This window comes from Piliocolobus tephrosceles, chromosome 8, assembly GCF_002776525.5.
Source record: "Piliocolobus tephrosceles isolate RC106 chromosome 8, ASM277652v3, whole genome shotgun sequence".
NCBI lineage: Eukaryota > Metazoa > Chordata > Mammalia > Primates > Cercopithecidae > Piliocolobus > Piliocolobus tephrosceles.
Window position 1 is genome coordinate 79,896,259 of NC_045441.1, and position 24,347 is coordinate 79,920,605.

The following is a 24,347-nucleotide window of genomic DNA, read 5'->3' on the forward strand; positions in this document are numbered from 1 at the left end:
CTGGAAATTTTCTACATATGTTTCTTTTTTCAACCATATTAAGCCAATGTATTTGGCAGTTTAACAGGATAAATATGACTTTGACATGCAATGAAAACAGGGGTGTATTTCCAGCTAAGGAAAATAAACAAGTACATATATAAATACAGATGCTCCTTGACTTACGATGGGGTTAAGTCCTGATAAACCCACTGTGAACTGAAAATATAAGTTGAAAATGTGTGGTTGCCTAGGAGCTACAGCTCACTACAGTGGCCCAGAATCTCAAGAGTAGTATGGTTTCTACTGAATGCATATTGAGTTAGCACTATTATAAGTCAAAAAATCATAAGTCAAACCATCCTAAGTCAGGGACTATCTGTATATACAGGGTTTTTCTGGTGATTATTTTACATAAATAGAATATCATATAAACTTTATCTCCTTTTCCCATTTAATCAACCTGAAAATCTCTCCAAGTAAACTAGTTTAACATTATTTCCTTCTTTTTAATGACTACGTATTAATCCACTGTGTTTCACTGTGTGAAACAATTTGTGTATCATCATTTAGTCAAATATCCCCCTACTTTGTTTATAGTTATTTTTTTGCCACAACAATGAGGCTGCAATCTACATCAGTGCAGTTAAAAGTATATAATTCATGTTTATATTGGTATTTCATTGGTATAAATTCCCTGGAATGAGACTAATGAGTCTAAGGCCCATCGTGTTTTTAAAAGAAAATGCTAGATGGCTTTCCAAAAAGGTTACAACAATTTTTTTTTTTTTTTTTTTTGAGACAGGGTCTTTCTCTGTGACCCAGGCTGGAGTGCAATGGCATGATCTTGGCTCACTGCAGCCTCTGCCTCCCGGGTTCAAGAGATTCTCATGCCTTAGCCTCTCAAGTAGCTGGGACTACAGGCAAGTGCCACCACTCCAGGCTAAGTTTTACATATATTTTTAGTAGAGACAGGGTTTCACTGTGTTGCCCAGGCTGGTCTCAAACTCCTGACCTCAAGTGATCCGCCCACCTTGGCCTCACAAAGTGCTGGGATTACAGGCATGAGCCACTACGCCAAGGAGGTTATAACAGTTTTTACTTCTGTTAGCAATGAGGAACCTTACCAGTTTCTTCTACAGCAATGTGTGTTAACAGTTCTTTTAAACACTTATAAACTGACAGTTCACTGTTATTTTAATTTGCATTTTCTTGACAATGGATATATTCAAATATCTTTTGATGTGTTTGTTGGCCATCTGGATGTGCTCTTCTGTGAATTACCTATCCATATCTTTTTGCGATTTTGGCACTGGGGTATTTACCAATTTCTTGTCAATTTAAATAAGGTTTTTATATACAATAAACATTAGCTAATATTGTTTCCAAATCAAAATTATGTTTCCTGACTTTGTTTATGGTATATTTACAACAAAAATTTAAAGATCCAATATACTTTAATATGTCTATCTCTTCTTTAGCTTGTTTTCTTGTCTTAACAACTCAGAAGTTTTCCTCTGTCCTTAGATTTACATGTAAGTCTCCTAGACGAACTGATGAACTGACTTTATACCCCTCATCCTTTTTTTTTTTCTTGGTATTCCAATGGCCAGTCATATTAGGGCCATTTAATGAATTATATATCCTTTCCCCACTGATCTATAATGTCATCTTTACATAAATTATATTCCCAAATACTGTAAATTGGATTTACTATTCTGTTTCAATGTTCTATTTGTCTAGAGTTGAACAAGTGCCACACTGACTGAATTACAGTGGCTTATAGTGTGTTCTCTTTTCTGGTAAGGCTAAGTCCTTTCACTGGAACCGAATGAGCACACCTGATCTCTGTGACCCTGAGGAAACTGAGGAAGAGCTGAACAGGTAGGCGGAGGCTTCTTATTTAGACCCAAGGTTGGGCTCAGAGTTCAGAGAGACAGTTGCAGAGAGACAGCTGCATTACAGAGAATCAGAATTAGCACAAAAGATTTCTTGGGACAAAAAAAGCCATCATTAAAAAAAAAAATTCAGTGGCCAAATAAAGATAATGGTCCCATTTGAGACACAAATTAATGTTCTTTAAGGCCAAGGGAGAAGAAACACTTCAAAGGAAAAGTAAAGAAAACACTTACCAAAAAACTAGAATTTTCTGATTAAGATAATACATGCAATTGAGTCCTCATCATTAAAAAAACAAACAAAAAAACCCTACAAGCAATCAAACCCAAGAAAAGTGGAAGAAGGTCATAAAGGCAAAGTAGAAATCATACGTTAGAAACTATTGATAGAAAAAATGATAGACAACCTATAAACTGCAGGAAAAAAAGACAAACATCTAAGAACTAAAAATAAAAACTAAGGCAATCAGGAAAACTCAGCATATACACATTAAAACTGAAAATAAGATATGGCTATATGTAGAGAGAAAATTAAAAGAACTGTGACAAAATGCAATGTCTTTCAAACTGTAAACTTCTTTAAGGGCAGAGCTTGTATCTATATTACAATCGATTTTATCTCCATTATTCGGCCTAGAGCCCAGTTCAAAGTGTATATTCAATAGAAATCTGTTGAATGAACAAATTAATATAAAACCACATGCCCCTATTATTAAAATCTAACTGAAGAAGATAACATTCCAAGAAGTTGTAAATGATTACAGCTGAAGAACTCATGAAAAGGTAGTAATTCTAAGCAGACTAATAACATTGGGAGAAACTGAAAAATACAGTAATTATTTATTTAAAAAACATAGGGTTCACATGGTTTCATAAGCAAATTTTTAAAAATTTTTGGCAGGGCACGGTGGCTCACGCCTGTAATCTCAGCACTTTGCAAGGCCGAGGTGGGCGGATCACGAGGTCAGATCAAGACCATCTGGCTAACATGGTGAAACCCCATTGCTACTAAAAATACAAAAAAATTAGCCAAGCGTGGTGGTGGGCACCTACAGTCCCAGCTACTCGGGAGGCTGAGGCAGGAGAATGGCGTGAACCCAGGAGGTGGAGCTTGCAGGAGCCGAGATTGTGCCACTGCACTCCAGCCTGGGCGACAGAGCAAGACTCAGTCTCAAAAAAAAAAAAAAAAATTCAAGTAGAAATTAATTCTTGTGTCCTTGCACAAGCATAAAGAAAAAGGAAAGATTCATATATATATATATATATGTGTATGTATATACACACACACACATATATTTTCTTTTTTTTGAGATGAAGTCTCACTCTGTCGCCCAGGCTTGAGTGCAGTGGTGCAATCTCAGCTCATTGTAACCTCTGCCTCCCAGGTTCAAGCAATTCTCCTGCCTCAGCCTCCCAAGTAGCTGGGATTACAAGCACCCACCACCACGCCCAGCCAATTTTTGTACTTTTAGAGATGGGGTTTCACCATGTTGGCCAGGCTGGTCTTGAACTCCTGACCTCAGGTGATCTGCCCGCCTTGGCCTCCCAAGTGCTGGGATTACAGGCGTGAGCCACCACGCCTGGCCAAGTCACATAGATATTTTTAAAAAGCTATTATAAAAACCTGAAATGCCAAAACCCAACCTTATTTCTAAAACAAAACCTTGACATTATCAGCACAAATAACTAGACATGTAAAATGTAGAATTATAAAATGTAGAATTATTAAAAACAATTATATACACATAACTCAAACATTTAATAAAACATATATATTAATTTACTAATTTTTTATTTTTATTTTGTTTGAGGCAAGGTCTAGCTCTGTCACCCAGCCTAGAGTGCAGTGGTGCGATCATGGCTCACTGCAGCCTTGGCTTCCTGGGTTCAAGTGATCCTCCTACCTCAGACTCCTGAGTAGCTGAGACTTACAGGCATGTGCCACCATGCCTAGATTTTTTTTTTTTTTTTTTTTTTTTTTTTGAGACAGAGTCTTGCTCTGTCGCCCAGGCTGGAGTGCAGTGGCCGGATCTCAGCTCACTGCAAGTTCCGCCTCCCGGGTTTACGCCATTCTCCTGCCTCAGCCTCCCGAGTAGCTGGGACTACAGGCGCCCGTCACCTCACCTGGCTAGTTTTTTGTATTTTTTTAGTAGAGACGGGGTTTCACCGTGTTAGCCAGGATGGTCTCGATCTCCTGGCCTCGTGATCCGCCTGTCTCGGCCTCCCAAAGTGCTGGGATTATAGTCTTGAGCCCTTGAGCCACTGCGCCCAGCCTTTTTGTTTGTTTGTTTGTTTTTTGTTTTTTATAACTTTTGTAGAGACAAGGTCTCACTGTGTTGCCCAAGTATGTCTTGAACTCCTGAGCTCAGGTGATTTTCCTGCCTTGGCTCCCCAAGTGCTAAAATTACAGACATGAGCCGCTACACCTATAATCTTTTTTATGTAGGGCCAAGCCCTTTTCTTTGACTTATCACTCTCCTTCTATTTCCTATTTCTTGCCTAAACTACACCCACAAAAGATTGTCCATTCTCATTGTTATTTTCTTAGATTAAGATTTAAAACACATTCAGATAGAAATATGAATGTAAAGGCCTAGATTTTTATGACCTCCCCCCTTTTTTTCAGTTATTTTACTCACGCATAATTTAGAGAAATTTTAAAATGTACTTGCCTTTATCAAGGCTTTCCAAAGCCTCCAACTTAGATTTCAATAAATAAATATTTGCTCATGTTTTATCAGTATCATTCCATTATATCATGTAATTACTACAACAAGGTGTACAACTGAGATAATTAAGTTTGTTACCGGCATGCAATTCAAGCCAGGTGCATGGCAATTCTGAAAAGGAGACCCCCTAGACAGAAGCATTCAGTCTATTTGACAAAGGGAATCCTGAAAGTTAAGTTGATGTGGGCTAAGACAGCATTTACTGTATTATAATGTCAAAATCTACATAAAATATTATCAATAGGAAACCAAATATGCATAACATATACCCCAAGCCCAAGTATGCCTTATTCCTGGAATATAAGAACAACTGAACATTAGGAAAACAATTTATGATACCAATGTATCAAAGAAGAAAATCAATATTATCATTTTTAAAAAAGATCTGGAAAAAGTAAGACAATCTGAAAAATTACTCCTGAATTTTTAAAAAGAGAGCTCTTAAATAGTAAGAAAAAGATACTGTTTTAACATTATAAGCAGAATCTCTTTCAAACCAATAGCCTAATTCTTAATTTAAAACAAAAGCCATTCTCGGAATTTCAATTATCTATTCACTGATGCATTACAAGAATCTATTTCCTGCTTAAATGATTCTGAGCTCTAGACAACTTCTCCATTTGGAATTCTCGAAGTTTACTGCTTAGTACACAGTAAAGGACAAACTGGTGACTGAATGAATTTCCACTTAAGCCAAGAAAATAATAAGCATCACTTACAATGTTACATAGGAGTGCTAGCCAATGTAATTACACCAGATAAAAGATAAGGGAAAGCTGCAGGCACAATTATCAGTATTCACAAATGATAGGATAGCCCTCCTGGTAATCTTAAGAAAACCATAAGGGATACTCTGAATACAACAGAGTTCTACTTCTGGTATTGTTAAAGTAGCTACTATCAGACCAAGTCTCCTACAGATAATAGCTATAAATAGTGGACAAAATATAAACCACAACTATCTGAGGACACTAGAGAGCAACCAAAAGCAGGCAGAAATTGGAGGGGAATTAATGTCTGACAAAATTGAAAAGCACTATATGAGTTTCTATTTCTACAAGTTTTTCTCTGTGGGCAGACAACATTTGGCATGAGGACAGAAATTTGAAATTTTACTAGCTTAAGAACCTGAGATTAGATTCATGGTGACCAGAACACTTCGGACATGAGGGAGGATATCCTAGAAAGGAGAGAGGCACAGGAAGCACAGATTCTGGATATAGACTCTCCAAATCTCAAACTGAAGCCTACATATATAACGCCTACAGCGATATACTCCAATTCCAAATTACTAGACATGTGGAAAAACTGGAAAATGTCAGAAAATGCAACAGTGAAAACCAACCTTGAGGTAATCCATATGTTGGAATTAGTAATCACCATGGATTTAAATAACTTTATGATCAAGAACATAAAGAAAAATAGTTGGTAAAGTACAAAAGGCCGGGAAAATTAAGTAAATAAATGAAAGCCATAAAAAAGAACCAAGTGTAAATTCTAGAACTGAAAACCAATTCTAAAAAAAATTTTTACTGTGTTGGCTTAACAGCAGTTTAGAGGAGATAAAAAAGAGATCAGAGGGAAAATTTGGTGAACTTGGAGACAGAAATGATCCAATCTGAAGAACAGAGAAAAAAAACAGATTAGTTTATTTAAAACACATATGGCTGTTTAAAGCAAAAATTATGACACTGCATTGTGATATCTGTGATTATGTACTATAATAATGATAGCATAAGAGATGGGGCAATGTACCCATATATAGTTGCAAGATTCTTACATTTTGGGCAGGGCGCCGTAGCTCACGCCTGTAATCCCAGCACTTTGGGAGGCCAAGGCAGGCGGATCATCTGAGGTCTAAAGTTCGAGACCAGCCTGACCAAGATGGAGAAACCCCATCTCTACTAAAAATACAAAATTATCCGGCATGGTGGCACATGCCTGTAATCCCAGCTACTCAGGAAGGCTGAGGCAGGAGAATCGCCTGAATTCCGGGAGGCGGAGGCTGCTCAGTGAGCTGAGATCGCTCCATTACTCCAGCCTGGGCAACAAAAGCGAAACTCCGTCTCAAAAAAAACCAAGAAGATTCTTACATTTTATGGGAAGTGGTACTACACTAATTCTAAATAGACTATAAAATGATAAGAATGTATACAACAGCCCAGAAAGCAGCATGTTAAAGAATAAAATGCTAAGAAGAATTAGCTAAAAATCCAACAGATAATTACAATCAAATGCCAAGATTATTCAACTAATTTAAAAGACAGCAGAGGAGAAACAGAGAACAAAAAATAAGAGACAAACAGAAAACAAACAGTGAAATAGAAGACCTAAATCCAACCACAGCAATATTACATTAAATGTAAATGGACTAAACAGTCTATTAGAATGGATAAAGAAAGAACTCAACCATATGCTATTTATAAGACATGCAAATAGCATAAAAAAGTTGAAGTGCTATATTAATATCAGATAAAGAAAAAATAGTAAAAAAAGATAAGGAATATTTCATGGTGAGAAGAGTCAGAAAGACATAATTATAAATGTATATGAGCCTAATATCAGAGTTTCAAAATAGATTAAGCAAACTGACACCATTAAGGAGGAGCTATATGCAAATCCACATTCATAAACAGAAATTTTAACATTCCCCTCTCAACTGATGGAACTAGTCTTTAATTTTTATTAGTAAAAACAATGACAATTTAGAGAATACCACTGACCTTAATTAACATTTATAGAACACTATGATGAACAACTTCACAATTACATCCTTGTCAAATGCACATGGTATAGAGTCATCAAGACAGACTATATGCTTAAACCAGTCTCAACAAATGTCAAAAGACTGAAATCTTTTTTTTTTTTTTTTGAGATGGAGTCTCGCTCTGTCGCCCAGGCTGGAGTGCAGTGGTGCTATCTCGGCTCACTGCAAACTCCGCCTCCCGGGTTCACGCCTTTCTCCTGCCTCCGCCTCCTGAGTAGCTGGGACTACTGGCACCCACCACCACACCTGGCTAATTTTTTTTTTTTTTGTATTTTTTAGTAGAGATAGGGTTTCACTGTGTTAGCCAGGATGGTCTCAATCTCCTGACCTCGTGATCCGCTCTCCTCGGCCTCCCCAAGTGCTGGGATTACAGGCGTGAGTCACCGTGCCCAGCCAAAAGACTGAAAGTCTTAACCAGTAAAACTGAAGTGAAAACAGTAAGACATCCAGAAAAATCTCAAATATCTGAACATTAGACTATAATATTCTAAATAACTGATGGGGCAATGCAGAAAGGGAAATTTTGAAATATTTAAAAATGAATGATAAAGAAAATACAACATACAAATTTTTGGCCTCAACAGGAAAAAAAAGTAAAAAAGATATGAATGACAAATCACAAAAGAAATACAAATGTACAGGAACCATGAAAATACATTGGACTTTAAATGAGAAATGTACAGTTTTAATTAAGAGCTTATTGTTTGAACTTGTAATTTTATTGCTAAAAATTCATCCTAAGTAAATTAATGGATAGGTACACAAGGGCATATTTGAAGGATGCTAATCACAGCACTGTTTACAATAGCAAAAAGAAAAAAATGGTGCAAATAGCGATAGAGTATGGTATGTTTATATAATGAGATTATGTAGTGATATATGAAAAGCTTTATATCATGCATTAATTTTAAAAAGCATATTATAAAATATATGTAGATTAAGCATACTAGTGTTATAAATGTTTTCTCTGTGCCCTACTGGATTTTCATTCACATAGATGATATATTTATTACTTTTAGAGTCATATAAAAATCATGAGAGCCATTTTTGGTTTGAAAATAACAACTATAGAAAAGTTCATTTTTATTTATTTTACTTTGTTCTTCTCTTATTTTACTATTTCAAAATTATTTTCAAAAAATATTTCTTCATACCTAAATCAGGAAACAATTCTTTGTAAGATAATTTTCTAGAATCTGTCTGATAGTATACTACATTTGGAACACATGCCCCATATAGTTCCTCAGATTTTCTCATTGCTGCCACTCAAAATGTTAGCAATGGGGCATAGTACAAAGATTAACCTTTGGAACCAGGAAGTCCTGAGTTCAAATTCCAGATGTTACTTATTTAACTGAGCAAAATACAGGATAATTATACTCACTTTGATTCTAACTGTTTTAAGTCTCTGTAATGCATTACAACACATAAGGAATTCAATAATAACAGCATTAAGTACTATTACCTCTTAAAAATTTATCCTTGGAATAAAGTAATCACAAATGAATGCAAGAATGAGTGCCATCTCCCAAAATTGCTTTAGCTTAGCACATCCAAACAATTTTCTTATATACAGTCATTAAAAGTGGTCATTATAATAACTGTTGAAAAATGTTTAGGATGTTATGTGAAGACCTTTAATAAGAATAATATTGGTTACTGTGTTAAAATGTGTCACATATAAAAAATTTGAGGCATACAAAGTAAAAATAACTTTCTTAGGATAGTATTATTTTTAAAAGATTTCCATTATGTTACTTTTTAATAAAAGTAAAAACAACTAATATAACTAATACAGAGAGACATTAAATATGCTACTTTTTAGTCTTTTCTACCACAAATATTTTTCAACAAAATTTGTTTGATTCTATCACATCAGACTCCTTAGCAAATATTTATTGAATAACCTTTTATGTCGCATCCACTATGTCAGTTAGTGGGGATACAATGACAGGAAAACCAGACATAATTCCTTTCCTGTCTCCATGGAACTTAACAGTCTAGTAAGGAGAAGGACATGAGTAAAATAAACACATAAACACCACCAAAAAATCACCACTGTCAGAAACACCATAAAGAGAGGTAGAAAACCAGAGTCAGGGAGGTCAGAGAGGGCATCCCTAGGGAAATGGCATGGAGTGAACATCTAAAGATGAGCGGGAGTTAACCAGATGAAAGGGGGAGGGAAAGGCATTCTAGAAAGACAGAATACAGCATGTTCAAAGGCCTGTGGCAGGAGGGAGGGTAACACCCTTGTGAAATTAAAAAGGTCAATGTAGCTAGAGCATGGGACTAGAGAAGAAGCACTGTATGAGATAAGGCTAGAGAAACAGGGCAGGGGCTCAGTCATGCAGGATTTTAAAAAAATAACCACTTCCATTTTCAGTTTAGGAGTGATAGGCAGTCAATGAAAAATCAGGACTAGAGATAGGAAGAATAGGCTGTCATGATTAGATTTGATAATATTATTTTGACTTTCTTTTTTCTGTAGTGTAGTTGAGAGATGAGGGCAGTGGAAATGAAGAAAAAAGGCGAAGTTTAAAATTGGGGAGGTGAAACTGACAATTAAGTGATGACAGGATGGGAGAGGAAATGTCAAAATTGGTGTTCCAGGTTTCTGCCTAGAATACCCAGTTGGTTGGCTGGTGCTGCCATCTATGGAGTTAGGGAACACCAGAGAACCAGGTTCAGTTGCAAGAACATGATCTTAGTTTTAAACACGATGAGTTTAAGGTAGCTTTGAGATAGATTGGAGGAGCTTTCACATAGGCAATTATATACAATATGAAATATGGAGCTCAGAAGAGAGGCCTAGTCCAGGGTGGAGAAATGTATTACTTCCAAAAAGTCTTGGGAGAAGGTAACATTTCCCAGGAAAAGAACAGAATGAGAAGAGAGGATGTGGGAACACAAATGTTTAATTGCTTGGAAGATGATGAACCTCCAAAGGAGTTAAAAATAAAGCTTCAATATAAATTTATTCTAAGCACAAGCAAATTAGCCTCAGTCACGTATTTTGTAAATTATATTCATTTTCTCATTAGGTAATATTCAATTACATAAGTTACTTTTATTACTGGGGAAATACTCAGAGAATGACCTTTGTATTCCTAACATAGTCCTTCTTAAAATTCAACTCCATTTAATAAATACTGCTAAATATTTATGTCGTCAGCTTAATCTACATCAACTTCATTACCTTGGGATTATATTTGACAAGGTAGTATAATACTCAAAACTATTTTCCTGTATAAAAATGAATGAATGCTACCAAGGATACAATCTATAAATCTTCCTAATGGTTCAGTTTAATAGCTCTAAAACACAGCCTGTCCTGGCTTTAAGAGCAATTACAGTAAACTATAGTTAATATGCACTGTCTAACTCACAACCGTCACTTACCTTGGTAAATCTTATTTGCTTATCAAATGTCACTGATACTACCTAAACAACAGAGAAGAGATGCTCACTTGAAAACCTAAATTAGCCTCTATTTTATGCCCTAATAAATGAAATATAGAACAATGCTTTAGTAAGTTATCAATGCCAAGTATGAAAATTTAGTTGGGTTTCATCTTATTGTAAAACAATTAATTTAGGGAAATATCAATAGAGTAAAAATGGAGTTGATCATTTCATAATATTTAATGATACAATGTGTTAAAAAATAGGGATAAAATGTTTCTTTTAATTATGGTGAAATTATAGGTAAAGTTAGATTCTATATGATACTATAGCTTAAGAGTTATGACACAGTATATGATTTGGCTGAATGTAGAGACCTTTGGCAAAGATGGCTATCTGTACACAAAAATGCTATAGTGTAGAAACATTTTTTTTGTTTGCAGTTAGGTATGGCCACGTGACAGTGAGGTGTGGCCACATGACTGAATTCTGCTCAATGAATGAAACATGTGCAGGAGTGACATATGCCACTTCCAGGAGTGGCTCATAAAACTTCCCACAATTGTTCCTTCATGCTCTTTTCTCTTTCTGACTAGCTGGCTGTAACTAGTAGGCCTAGATAACCCCCAGGACAACCTCAGAAGTGATGTTGTTGGCCAGGCACGGTAGCTCATGCCTGTAATCCCAACACTTTGGGAGGCCGAGGCGGGCAGATCACTTGAGGTCAGGAGTTCCAGACCAGCCTGGCCAAACCCCATCTGGTGAAACCCCATCTCTACTAAAAATATAAAAATTAGCCAGGCATTGTGGTGTGCACCTGTAGTCCCAGCTACTTGGGAGGCTGAGGCAAGAGAATCACTTGAACCCAGGAGGCGGAGGTTGCAGTAAGCCAAGATCGCACCACTGCACTGCAGTCTGGGTTGACAGAGTCAGACTGTCTCAAAACAAAACAAAAAAAAGTGATGTTGTTTAAGATGATAACGTTCCAGTCAGTCAGAGTTCCTGACCAGAGTCCACATCCTACCTAATCTAAATGAAAATGCTTTGGACTATTACATGATTAAGAAACTTTTACTGTATTTAATCCTACATTTTTGTTTCAGCAGCAGCCTACCCTAACCAGTAACTATGACGCAGTGGCTCCCCGCTGATGAACAGCTTCTACTTTTCTGCCAGCTCTACACTATATTTAAATGCATACCTTGCATTTTAAAAATCTCAAGCAAAGGACAGAGTATATTCTGGTGCTATGAACCCTAACATAGGTATTTTGTGTTTCTGTATAAGTTTTTTACATTATGACTATTAAGCATTATTATGGGCTAAAATGAAAATATTTTGTTTTTAAAAACTATTCAGAATTTCTAAATTTAATTTTTTTACTCAGGTCTAAAATTTTTTCTATAGAATTTACTTTGAAGTTTCTAAACATGGCAATAAAAACATAATTTTATAATAAAAACACTGATTTTCAAAAAATATAAAAATAACATTTTTGGCATATTATCTATTCATTCCAAAACTATTTTGAGTGATTAATATATATTAGGTACTATGGAAACAAAAAAAAATTAAAAGCTGCCATTTCAAGGAGCTTCAAGGATAATATAAAAGAAGCAAATAAAGAGATTACAATATTCCATTCTAAGTGTATGACACATATATGCATGGGATAAAATGGGAATAGACCCATTATATGGGTCCCAGTTGAGACTTTGGAAGACACACTTAGGAAAGGTTTCCTAGAAGAAATGATTTCTAAGGACAAGTTGGAGTGGGAAAGGCAAAGAAATGGGAAGACTGACAGTCCAGGTAAAGAACTTTATGTGTCATAAAGTCTACTAAAAATTTTGGATGAGTTTAAGTCTGTAGCGAGCCAGTGAAGGGTTTTCAGCAGGGGAATGACATGCTCAGGTTTCCATTTTAAAAGAACACAATAGTGGCGGTATGAGAAATTAGTTGGGTGAAAGAAGAATGGTAAAACTGGAGACTAGGACTCTGGGCACCTGAATTTAGATGAAAAGTAATGAAAGCCTTAAGTCAGTGGCAGTGGGAATTGAAAGAGCTAGGGAGGGTGAGGGGAGGCTGAAAGATATTTAGAAAGAGAAATAATGGGACTGTGGCCAAATATAATAGAGACAGAGGACTAAAATACGACTTTCAAGTTTCTGGCTAGGAAAATTAGGTGAATATTGCTGCCCACTAATCAACACAATGGGAGAAATGATGAGTCTAGCTGTGATCATCCGTAGATAGCGAGAAATAATAAACAGGCTTTTAGAAATACAGTAGAATACTTGATTAAAGTCAGATTGTAGACATAATCTTTATTGTTTAGGTGGTTTTTGAAGCCACAGATTTTACGAGACAAATGTGCACAGCAATGTTTCTCAGAGAAGAGTCCACTTGGTAGGCTTGTTCACAACACATATTTTTAGGCCTTACACTAGATCTTATGACTTAGATTCTCTGGGGTTATTCCTAGGAATCTACGTTTATTTTCCCAGGCAATTCTTATTTACATTAAAATTTAAGAGCTACAGGTATGTAAGGTGAGAAAAGAATGGCAATTGTAGAACTGTGGGAAACATCAATATTGAAGGTAGGCTGGGTGTGGGGTCTCACGCCTGTAATCCCAGCACTTTGGGAGGGCGAGGCAGGTAGATCACCTGGATTGGGAGTTCGAGACCAGCCTGGCCAACATGATGGAACCTTGTCTCTACTAAAAATACAAAAATTAGCCGGGCATGGTGGTGTGCACCTGTAATCCCAGCTACTCAGGAGGCTGAGACATGAGAATTGCTTGAACCTGGATGGCAGAGGTTGCAGTGAGCCAAGATCACCCTACTGCACTCCAGCCTGGGCAACAGAGCAAGACTGTCTCAAAAAAAAAAAAAAAAAAAGTGTGTTTGTGTGTCTATATATACATATTATATATAAAATATATAATACATATATTCCATATATTTTTTTTTTGGTAGTGATTCTGGAGAGTTATATACCACATTATTAACAGTGGTGATCAACGAATGATAAAATAGGGAGTTTAAAATTTTCTTCTGATCAAAAGATTATATAAAAATTTTGGAAGGTGGCATTCTATTTTAGTATAGATGATAAAGATGTATAGTTATTTTAACTATAAAGATTTTTAACTATAAATCTTTAACTATAAAGATTTTTAACTATAAATCTTTATCAGGGCCTCAAAATGACTAGAATAGAAATTTATCTAGGGCCTCAAAATGACTGGAATAGAATAGCCATTTACTTTTCTTTTTAAATGTATTTTTAGTTTTTATTTTTTAAATTCTGCATTTACCTTTATCTTTATAAGAATATTTTTAAACCAGAAAATATTTTTCTTTGAAACCAGCCAAAATGTCATATATCATGTGGGCAATGACAGAAGCCAACCCAGCATGTGAGAGCTCCCAGAATGCCTGTCACAAAGATTACAGAGAACTTAAAACAAACTAAGTACTTAGGAAAATTTTTTTATACAAACTTAGTTATGTCTAAGAAAAACAAAACAAAGCAAAATAAAACAAAAAAACAACAAAACCACCCTTAAAAGGGACAATATATTTTCAAGGTGATTGTCCAGGAGACTAGGACTCTGGGCACCTGAATTTAGATGAAAAGTAATGAAAGCCTTAAGTCAGTGGCAGTGGGAATTGAAAGAGCTAGGGAGGGTGAGGGGAGGCTGAAAGATATTTAGAAATCTTTAACTTCACTTTGTGACTTCATGACTTCACTTTGTGACTTCATGGGGAGAAACAGCTACTACATAAAATAAATACAACTGACAATACAAATAGCACAATTCTTAGGTATATAATTGAACTACCATAATTTTATACTTGAATGACTTCAGCAAAAATTAATATCAAAACCAGGGCTAGGACTATGGACTTCAATAGTCATTCAATCTCATTCAAATTAGACATATTTCTAAAATTAGACAATCTATAATTTGCTTTAGTAGCTCAATTTCTAAAAAGAATTTTCCAATTTCTCCTCTTAGATATATGCCAGTTTATACTTCAACATACAAGATGTTATGAAGAACTGAGTATAGAAGTAACAACTGCACAAAACACAACTTAGGCTTTTTTAACAAACCATTTTGTTCTGTATTCATGTACAAAAATAGCCCTTTTAAAAACTCAGAAGTTTCAAAAGTTACTTATGTCATCAGAAGCATAAGACATTTCTTTCATTACCATGAGCTCGAAGTAAAGCTTCAGCAGTAAAGAGAGGAGCCTGAAGCATGTCTGCAGTTTCCACAATAAGCATATCTTTTAGTCTACGAAGATCCTGAGGCCTTAATCCTTCATATGGCTTTGAAAAGAAAAAAAAATAAAGTTAAATGGGCATTATACTCATAGGAAGTATCAAAATGCCTATAAACAATATATAGTCAGTACTATGTATCCACAGTTCTGCATTCCATGAATTGGATCAACTGTGGATTGAAGACATTTGGGAAAAAAAAAATAAATGGTTGTGTCTATACTAAACATGCACAGACTTTTTTTTTGTCATTATTCCTTAAATAACACAGTATAACAACTAATTACATGTTATTTGCATTGTATTAGTTATTATAACTAACCTAGAGATGATTTAAAGTATATGGGAGGATGTGCATACATTACATGCAAATACTACCCATTTTATATAAGGGACTTGAGTATTTGTGGGTTTTGGTATCCATGAGGGTCCTGAAACCAATCCCCACGGATACTGAGGGATGACTGTACATGATTATCATTTAAAATCTTCCTATTTAAATTTGGTTATTAAAGTTCAAAAGGCTTTTTTAATGCTCCACTATCATGGACTTCAAACTGCCCTTTCATGAGTCTCTTTTATGCTATAAAACAGATGCTGGGACTCATGTACCTTATTATTCTAAAAATAAAATATCATAGTATAAGGGCAAGACCATCTTATCTTACAGTTTTAAAATTTTGGATTATACAAAAAGTATGAGAAATAAAACCCTACAATTCCGCCATTGAGCAGTAATTATTCAAGTTCTTGGGTATTATTGTCCAGTGTTCTTTCTGCAAATCAACTGAGTATGAATATGTATGTTCATTTAGGCACAGTTTTGGGTATCCTATCAACGTAAAAGAAATGGAGCAGAATTTGGTGAATGCCCACAGTCTCAGCTACTAGGGAGGCTGAGAAGTGGGAGGATCACTTGAGCCCAGGAGTTTGATGCTGTAGTGTGCTATAAGCATGCTGGTGAATAGCCACTGCAGTCTAGCCTGGGCAACATAGTAAGACCTTTTTTTTTTTTTTTTAAAGGAAAGTTAACCAAAACTTTTCTATATAGGAATACTATTAAGTAAGAGAGAAAGAAGCACTGCAATTTCATCCAAATTATCCTTTAAAAAGCCCCAAACTATCACATACAATTTGCTTCTAAGCTAATTTATGAAACATGAGTTCCCCTACAAAAACTTAGTAAATGCTTTAATGGTTAAATTAGTACTACCCATTCCAGTACAGAAGTCATACATTGCTTCTAGAAAATGTATTCCAAATCCAGACTTGGGATTCTAGGTACCTCTCCTTGCCTCAGCAATGACAGTGAATATTTCCTGATATTCCCAATGGTGGCAACTGCATACTTCCTGGTCTTATATTGTAAATGTTCTTTTTCAGGTTAGCCATCATTCGACTTCATTTACGTTGAACCAAATAGGGAGAGAGAAAATGGTGAATTTAATCATGATTCTCCAGAATCATGTTATCTAGAGAATGTTAGATAACATGTTATCTAGAGAATGACAGTGCAAGTAACGTATAGGAGAAAATTAGCTTTGCTTGCAGTTCTGACATAATGTATCTGAAGATTTAATTTTAGGTAAATTAAGAAAGAAGGGATAATATGAAACAATCTGCCTAGATCCAGTTTTTAAAAATGCATGCAGTTTTAAACTTCAATAGGTAACAGTGGAAGAAAAATAATTCTTAAAGGATAAAGACACACTGCCTTCATGAACATATAACATATGCACTCTGAATCTTCACAACAGAACTGTAATTAGGTCATGTGAAGCATTTTAATACATTGCTCAGTCCCAAGTGGGCACTACTTCTCTCTTCTGCAAGACAGATTAAAATGAAGGTGCCTTTCTCTTTCCTGTTGCAAAGATAAACTGCTTCTATTTTCAGACTAAACAAACCAGCAATAACCTTCAAAGCAGTCAGTACTGACATAAAGAAAAAGAAAAACTAAATTTAAAAGAAACATGAATAAAATTACCTCTTTTGCATCAGTGCATACTACTGCTACCAAAAGACCACTGAAAAATTGTGAAACAGCCTATTATACAAACTACACTACCTTCATATTATTATAAGAGTTCTCTTCAAAAATTATTTCAGAAAGGTTGTCGCGTAAAGGCGTTATGAAAGTATTTGTTCTTATTTTTTTCACAAGGAAAATAGCCTCCCCTCCCTATCGGTAAAACATGTTTATTGCTAAAAGAAAAAAAAAAGAATAGGCACTTATTTACCCAAAAGTATCTGTAACTATTAAAAATTTAAAAGATGTTTAGATGCTCAGGGAGAAAGGATATTTCTAATTTCCCTTAATAGCAATCTCTCATTAGCTGATCCATGAGCTTAGCTTGGGAGGGAGGGTGGAAAAAACAGCCAGGAAAGTTTTTAGGATTCTTTGACCCTTCCCTTCATTTCCGCTTCCTCTCTCCTTATTCAGCAGTTCTTGCCTGTGCATGAAGACCTAGGCTACCCTGAACTGTACTCTGAAATGACAGGAAGCCAGCAGCTTCTGCAGAGCAGAGTAGGTTAAACCTGCTAACTAATGTAGTCAGCAATGTCCAGCATGAGTTTCTTGCCAGAAAAAGAACGTTGAGCCTTTTAAAGTTATATAGACTAAGAGAGGGGAAGGGAAGGATGATTCTTTAGATGGGCTTTCATAGCAGCATATTGCCCACTTTTCCCTTCATATACTTGGATGTAGTTGCACAGTCCTACTCCTACAGAATCTGACCCCAACCTAGGTCTAATACTCGCTAATTTTTCTGTTCTCCCTTTGGTGTTTAAATAAATTGAACACACTCTTCCTAGCCATCACTTAAATACCTCATTTAAGAAATCTCTTTATAGCAGTTCCCACTCTCCAAAATTACATGTTCACTTACTTTTAAACTTATTTGTGTGTTTCTCTCTCCCTGTTGGAATGTAAACACCTAGAATGTAGTCACTTATTATCTCTGTTCCTCCAAGCATCTAAAACAGCGTCTAGCAGTCACTCAGTTTTGTTGAATGATGGGAATAAGAAGTGAATTTTACCAATTTATAATTTAATCATTTGGAGGAAAAGACTAAATTAAGAAGTTATAGAAATATATTATACACTGTCCACATCATTAACTAAATTAAAACTCAGCTGAAATATACATTTCACCTTCAGAACATAAATTTTTAAAAGTACGTAAATATATGACTTAATGCAATCACACAGCAGGCCATGTAAAATCACTAGCATAAGCAAAATAATCCAGAAGTCAACCAGGGTCAAAGTAGACGGTATAAATATAAGTTTTAAAGAAATCATCGACATTTTTAAAAATTCAAGGGGGCTTGGTGTGGTGGCTCACACCTGTAATCCCAGCACTTTGGGAGGCTGAGGTGGGTGGATCATTTGAGGTCAGGAGTTCAAGACCAGCATGGTCAATATGGTAAAACCCTGTCTCTACTAAAAATACAAAAATTAGCCACGTGTGGCAGTGGGTGCCTGTAATCCCAGCTACCTGGGAGGCTGAGGCAGGAGAATCACTTGAACCCGGGAGGCGGAGGTTGCAGTGAGCTGAGATCGCACTACTGTACTACAGCCTGGGCAACAGAGTGAGACTCTTTCTCAAATAAAAAATAATTTTAAAAAATTCAGGTAAAACTCATAACATAAAATTAACCATTTTAAGGCATACAATTCAGCAACACCTAGAACACTTTCAGTGTTGTACAATCACCTTTATCTAGTTTCAAAACATTTCCATCATTCCAAAAGAACGTCCTATAAACATTAAGCGGTCACTCCTTATCTTCCCTGACCCCAGTTCTTGGCATTTTAGTTTTCTCTCTCCTTATTCAGCTGTTCTTGCCTGAGCATCACAGGATGCCAGCAGCTCCTGCAGAACACAGTAGGTTAAACCTGCTAACCAGGTAGCCAGCTAAGGCAATGTCCAGCATATGAGTTCTGTTTCTATGGCTTTTATCTGTTTGGATCTTTCATATAAATGGAATCATCCAAATGTGACCTTTTGTGTCTGGCTTCTTAAACTTAGCATAATGTTTTTGAGGTTGATCCATATTATATACAGCATGTATTAGTAGTTCATTCCTTTTTGTGGCTGAGCTATATTCTATTGTGTGTATCTCACATTTTGTTTACCCATTCATTAGTTGATAAACATTTGAGTTGTTTTCACCTTTTGGCTATTATAAATAGTACTGCTGTAAACATCCAGGTAATATAGGCATTTATTTGAGTATGAAAGTATTACTCTTTACATTGTGAAAATAGTAGACAAAACAAATCCAATATGCGTTGAAAAATCTACCAAACTAGAAAAATACAGGGACATGTGATCATAGTATTAGCAAGTCACAAATTCAGAAGACAAAAAGGAGAAAAATTTATACTTCTGAATACCATATAAGTAAAAAACTTAGGATATGGAAAAATACACAAAGTTCTCTTAGAAAGCATTAAGAAAACATACTTCATAGAAAATGCACAACTGAACAGTCAATTTACACAATAATCAGAGAAATAAACAAGGTACCATTTATTTGTCCAAACTGGGTAAATAATAATAACAATGATAATATTCAGTGCTAGCAAGAATGTGGAGAAAAAGATTCTCTAATATACTAATGAAATAAAAGTAAATCAATATAATCTTTCTGGACAGTTTAAGAGCATCTGACAAAGTTTAAAGTCTTATGACCCATCAAACCAATTTCTAAAGACACATAGGAACTACACTTTTAAAATGTGTATACAATGCAATAATGATGACTATGAAGTAATAATCATGATTACAGCAGCAGACAATTAGCTAATGTTGAAAATGAGTCAGGCATTGGTCGAAGCATACACATATATTAACTCATTAAGGATCACTATAACCCTATGAGGTAGGGACTGTTAACTTCATTTTAAGAAGAGACTGAGGCAGAGAGTTTAAGTAATCTGCTCAAGGTCACATAGTAAGTTAGTCATCAGGCAAAGATATGAACTCAGACAGTCTGGCTCTAGAATCCGTATTTTTAACTACAATAATGGCACAATTGGATAAAGAAGATATATATCAGGCAAATATTCACTGTAGCCTTGTTTTTAAAGGTAAAAATATATAAATTACTTAGACGTTTGGCAATAGGTAAATGTTTAAAATATGTATATTATATGTTCTGACTTAGGAGAGATGTTCATGATACATTGTTAAGTTGAAAAAATATAGAATACAATATATGACATGATCTTACTTTTGCATTAAAAATTCAATATACATGTATGTTTGCTTAAGTCTGGTAGTACACATAAGAAACTGTTACCACTTGGGATACAGTCAGGATGAAGAAATTATTTTACATTTTTAGCAATAAATACTCATTATAAATGTCAGGAAATGCATGAAAATAGACAAAATAATAATTGTAAAGGAGATTACCTATAATCAAAATGATCGTTTTGGTATACTTCAATATTCTTCTTGTACACAGTCGTTTTTTCCCATAGAATTAGTATCAAACTATTCTGTAACTTTTTTCTTAACATGATATTAGTTATATTAAGTCCATTTAGATCTTAAATCTACTGATAATGCCTACTGTTATTCCCTGATTCAATTATAAATTAAAATAAGACGGTATTTTGGGGAAAAATCTAAATGTCTTACAATTTAATTACATCAATATTATTTCTGGAATATTACTGCTTAAATGTCTTCTGACTAAATGACTATACTAATTATTACAGTAAAAATTTCTGTTTGACTCAAGATAATGGATTGTCAAAAAGAAGGCAACATGGCAAGTGGAAGTTGCTTGGACCTGAAGTCAGAAGAATTAAGTTCAGCTCACTTTGATTCTGGCAAGTTACTCAGTTATTTTCCAGTTTATCTTCCTCATTAAAAAAAGGTGGGGAGAAAAAAAAAAAAAAAAGGTGGGGAGGAGAGAACAACTGTCATTCAAGGTTCCCATGTGGATTAAATAACCATGTGAAGGGACAGCAAAATGCTTAGGGCACAGGCCCTCTCTCTTTCTATATGTACTTAATATGAATAAGCTTGTCTATAAAATAACCTAACTACAGAAACAAAAGATTTTTTAAAAAGTAAATTTTAATCCCAACAAACTCAGCTCTTTTGGCCATATGGAGAGTATAAAGCTCTGAAATTGTTGGGAATCCATGGGGAAAATAAACAACATGATCGTATGATTATTTTTCTAAACACGTACAAACCAATAGTTACATAATACCTTTTAGAATCAAGTTAGCACTAAACACTGAGGAATCAGAATCCTTTTGGGAGGAAAAAATTTACTGGGTTATAATTTATTTAAGAAATATCTATAGATGCCTATTTTGTGCAAGCAGTGTTTCAAATACTGAAAATAGTCTGCTGAATAGGCAGATATGGCTCTACCCTTCACGGAGTTGACAGTCTAATAGGAGAGAAAGGCAATAAACAAGTAAACAAATACATAAAATAATCATAGCACGTGATAGGTCTTATGAAAAATAAACAGGGGGTATAAAGTTTCAGATAAGACAGCAAGAATACGTTTTGAGATCTATTACACAATGGTGACTATAGCCAATAACAATGTATTGTATATTTCAAAATAAGAGTACATTTCAAATGTCTCATCTTAAAAAATGATAGGTGAGTTAGGGATGGAAATGTTAATTAGCTTGATTTAATCATTCCACATTGTATATACACACCAAAATACAACACTGTACTCCAAATGTATACAATTATTATTTTTCAATCAAAAATACTACTAATAAAAAAGAATTAAAAACTTAAAATAAAAAGGGCATATAGTAAAGAATAATGGGAAGAGAGGAGACCTATTTTAGAAAGAATGGCAAAAAATAGCTGGGAGATTTCAGACGCGGGAAAGAGCAACTGCAAATGCCTTGGTGTAGTCTAGGCATTACAATGAGAGCAAGGTGTTCTGGGGAAAAAAGGTATAGAGGTCAGATCACATAAGGGCTTACATCTGAGCAAACAGTTTGGATTTTATTCTAAGTACAATGAAAAATCATTAAATGATTTAAATGATATGTATAACATTTAAAATGTCATTCTGAATCCTGTGTACGATATGGATTCTAAAGATTCAATAGAAGGAAGAAGACCAGTAAGGAAACTATTACAGTAGCTCAGATAAGAAGTGAAGGTGGTGAGCGCCTAGAGAGGTAGGAGTACAGGTTGGGAAGAACAAATTAATTTACGTCGCATTTTTGGAGGTAAAATTGACAGGATTCCCCAACTGTTTGGATGTGATGATTAAGAAAATGTGAGGAATCAAGAATGCTTCCCCCATTTATGCTTGAGCAACTCAGTGGACAGAGGTAATATTTATTGAGACCGGGAAGACATAAAGGAAAATCATTAGAGAATGTTGTCCTCAAAGCCTAGAGAAAAGTGTTTCATTAAGAAGGGATTGGTCAATTGCGTCAAGTGCCACTGAAGAATTCAAGTAAGATGAAGGCAGAAAAGTAAAACTACTACATTTGGCAACATGTCACTCCATGACGGGGGGCAGTTTCATCAGAGTAGAAGGGAAGAAAGTCATACTGCAGTGGGTTAAAGAGTGAACGGAAGGCGAGGAAGCGGTTCTCTCCTAAGAAGATAAGAGATATGGGGCTACAACCAAAGGGGAAGAGAGACAGGGCTAGGGAAGGGTTGAGTCAATGGCTGCTTTTATGGTTTTTTGTTTGGTTTTTAAGATGGGATCTACCAAAGCAAGTCTGTTGATACGATCAATCCAAAGGAGAAGGTGAGACTGATGAACAGGAGGACTGGAGTCTTGTAGTAGGAGGAGTGGATAGGATTCATATTTCACATCAGCACCTTATTTATAAAGTAAACACACTCATATATGACAGACAAAAGACCCATAGCTCCAGGTTTCCTAGATGTTATTATTTATTTTTAAAGTTAGAGACAGGGTCTCACTTTGTCACCAGGCTGGAGTGCCCTGGCATGATCATAGCTCATGGCAGCCTTGAACTCCTGGGCTCAAGAGATCCTCTTGCCTCAGCTTCCTGAGTAGTTAGGACAATGAGTGTTGGCCACCATTCCTGGCAAATTTTTAAGATTTTTTGTAGAGATAAAGTCTTGATATAGCCCAGGCTAGTCTCAGAACTCCAGTGCCTTGGCCTCCCAAACCACTGGAACTACAGGCATGAGCCACCGTGGTTGGCCTAGATGTATTTTTATACTTTATGGCTATGAAGATGACAGGATATTTAGAATACTGTAAAGAAGAACACACAAACTGAGTTTTAAAGAAGAAAAAAATACAAAACAACATACAATCTAAAATTACATGTAATTTTTTTACTGAAAAAAAAAAAAAAACTGACCTCTCGTTTGTCTAATGCAGCATATTCAGCTTCTATTTCTTCAGCCTCAGGATCCCGTGAGAATACCATTTGAGATTCCAGATTGAGGGCCAAATCTTTGTGGTGTTGCTTTTCAGCACAATCACAAGGAGTATCTTTATTTTCATTCTCAGCAAACAAGTCTCCTCCATGTTTTACTAAAAGCTAAAAAAGTTTTTTCAAAAACTTGCAACCAGAGGTTCAAACAAGTTATTTCATGCTATTTTTAAAACATTAAAAATATAATAAAATTAACACAACAAAAATGCAACAGTATGTACAGTATGCATTTGGAATGACCAAAAAAAAAAAAAAAAGGTATTTAGATACCAGTGGCTTCTGATTTTAAGATTAGTAATTCTTGTTTTTCAGTAATGAGTTCCTCTCGTTAAAAAAAAATTAAAAAAAACCCAAAACCGATTTTTTAAACTTCAGAAATTCTTAAGCATTTTCCTTAGTCCAAAAATAAAATTTGAAAAAGTTTATAGTTATTCAGTACTTTAAATTTGTTAATTTCTAATTTCTATAAATCTTTCTTAAACAAGGACACTGCTGATACTGTTAATTTAACTACTAATGTCTGGATGTCCTGGCATGGCAGACAAAGGTTTCATTCATTATCCAGTGAAACACTGAAATGAAATTAGGACGAGCAAGTCACTGAGGTAAAGCTGTTTTCAATATTCTTCAAAATAAGTAATGGGACTAGCTACTGATAGCCACATTGGGAAGCTAAGTCTATCCATCTCTCTTTGACCCAAAGAAATCCCACCTTTAAAAACACATGGAATAGTGATTTGACTTGCTAGCTTTGCAGAAATTAAGTATGTTGTTATTAAGGGCTATAGGTACAAGTTTCCCATTATGTCTGCAAAGCCATTAAGAAGGGCATGAAT

The 24,347-nt window shown here is 35.2% G+C and overlaps 1 protein-coding gene across 4 annotated transcripts in view; it reads right to left on the minus strand.

The window, feature by feature from the left end:
• Positions 1 to 24,347, minus strand: part of ANKIB1 (ankyrin repeat and IBR domain containing 1) — a 153,333-nt gene that overhangs the window by 49,756 nt on the left and 79,230 nt on the right. For 3 of the 4 annotated variants that reach the window (XM_023226683.3, XM_023226681.3, XM_023226682.2), the window contains exons 4-5: positions 23,434 to 23,616; positions 15,005 to 15,122 (exon numbers count right to left, since the gene is read on the minus strand). In XM_023226683.3, the coding sequence (XP_023082451.1) occupies positions 15,005 to 15,122; positions 23,434 to 23,616 (301 nt within the window). The remainder of the gene's footprint in view (positions 1 to 15,004; positions 15,123 to 23,433; positions 23,617 to 24,347) is intronic. The other variant, XM_023226684.3, reaches the window with a different exon arrangement.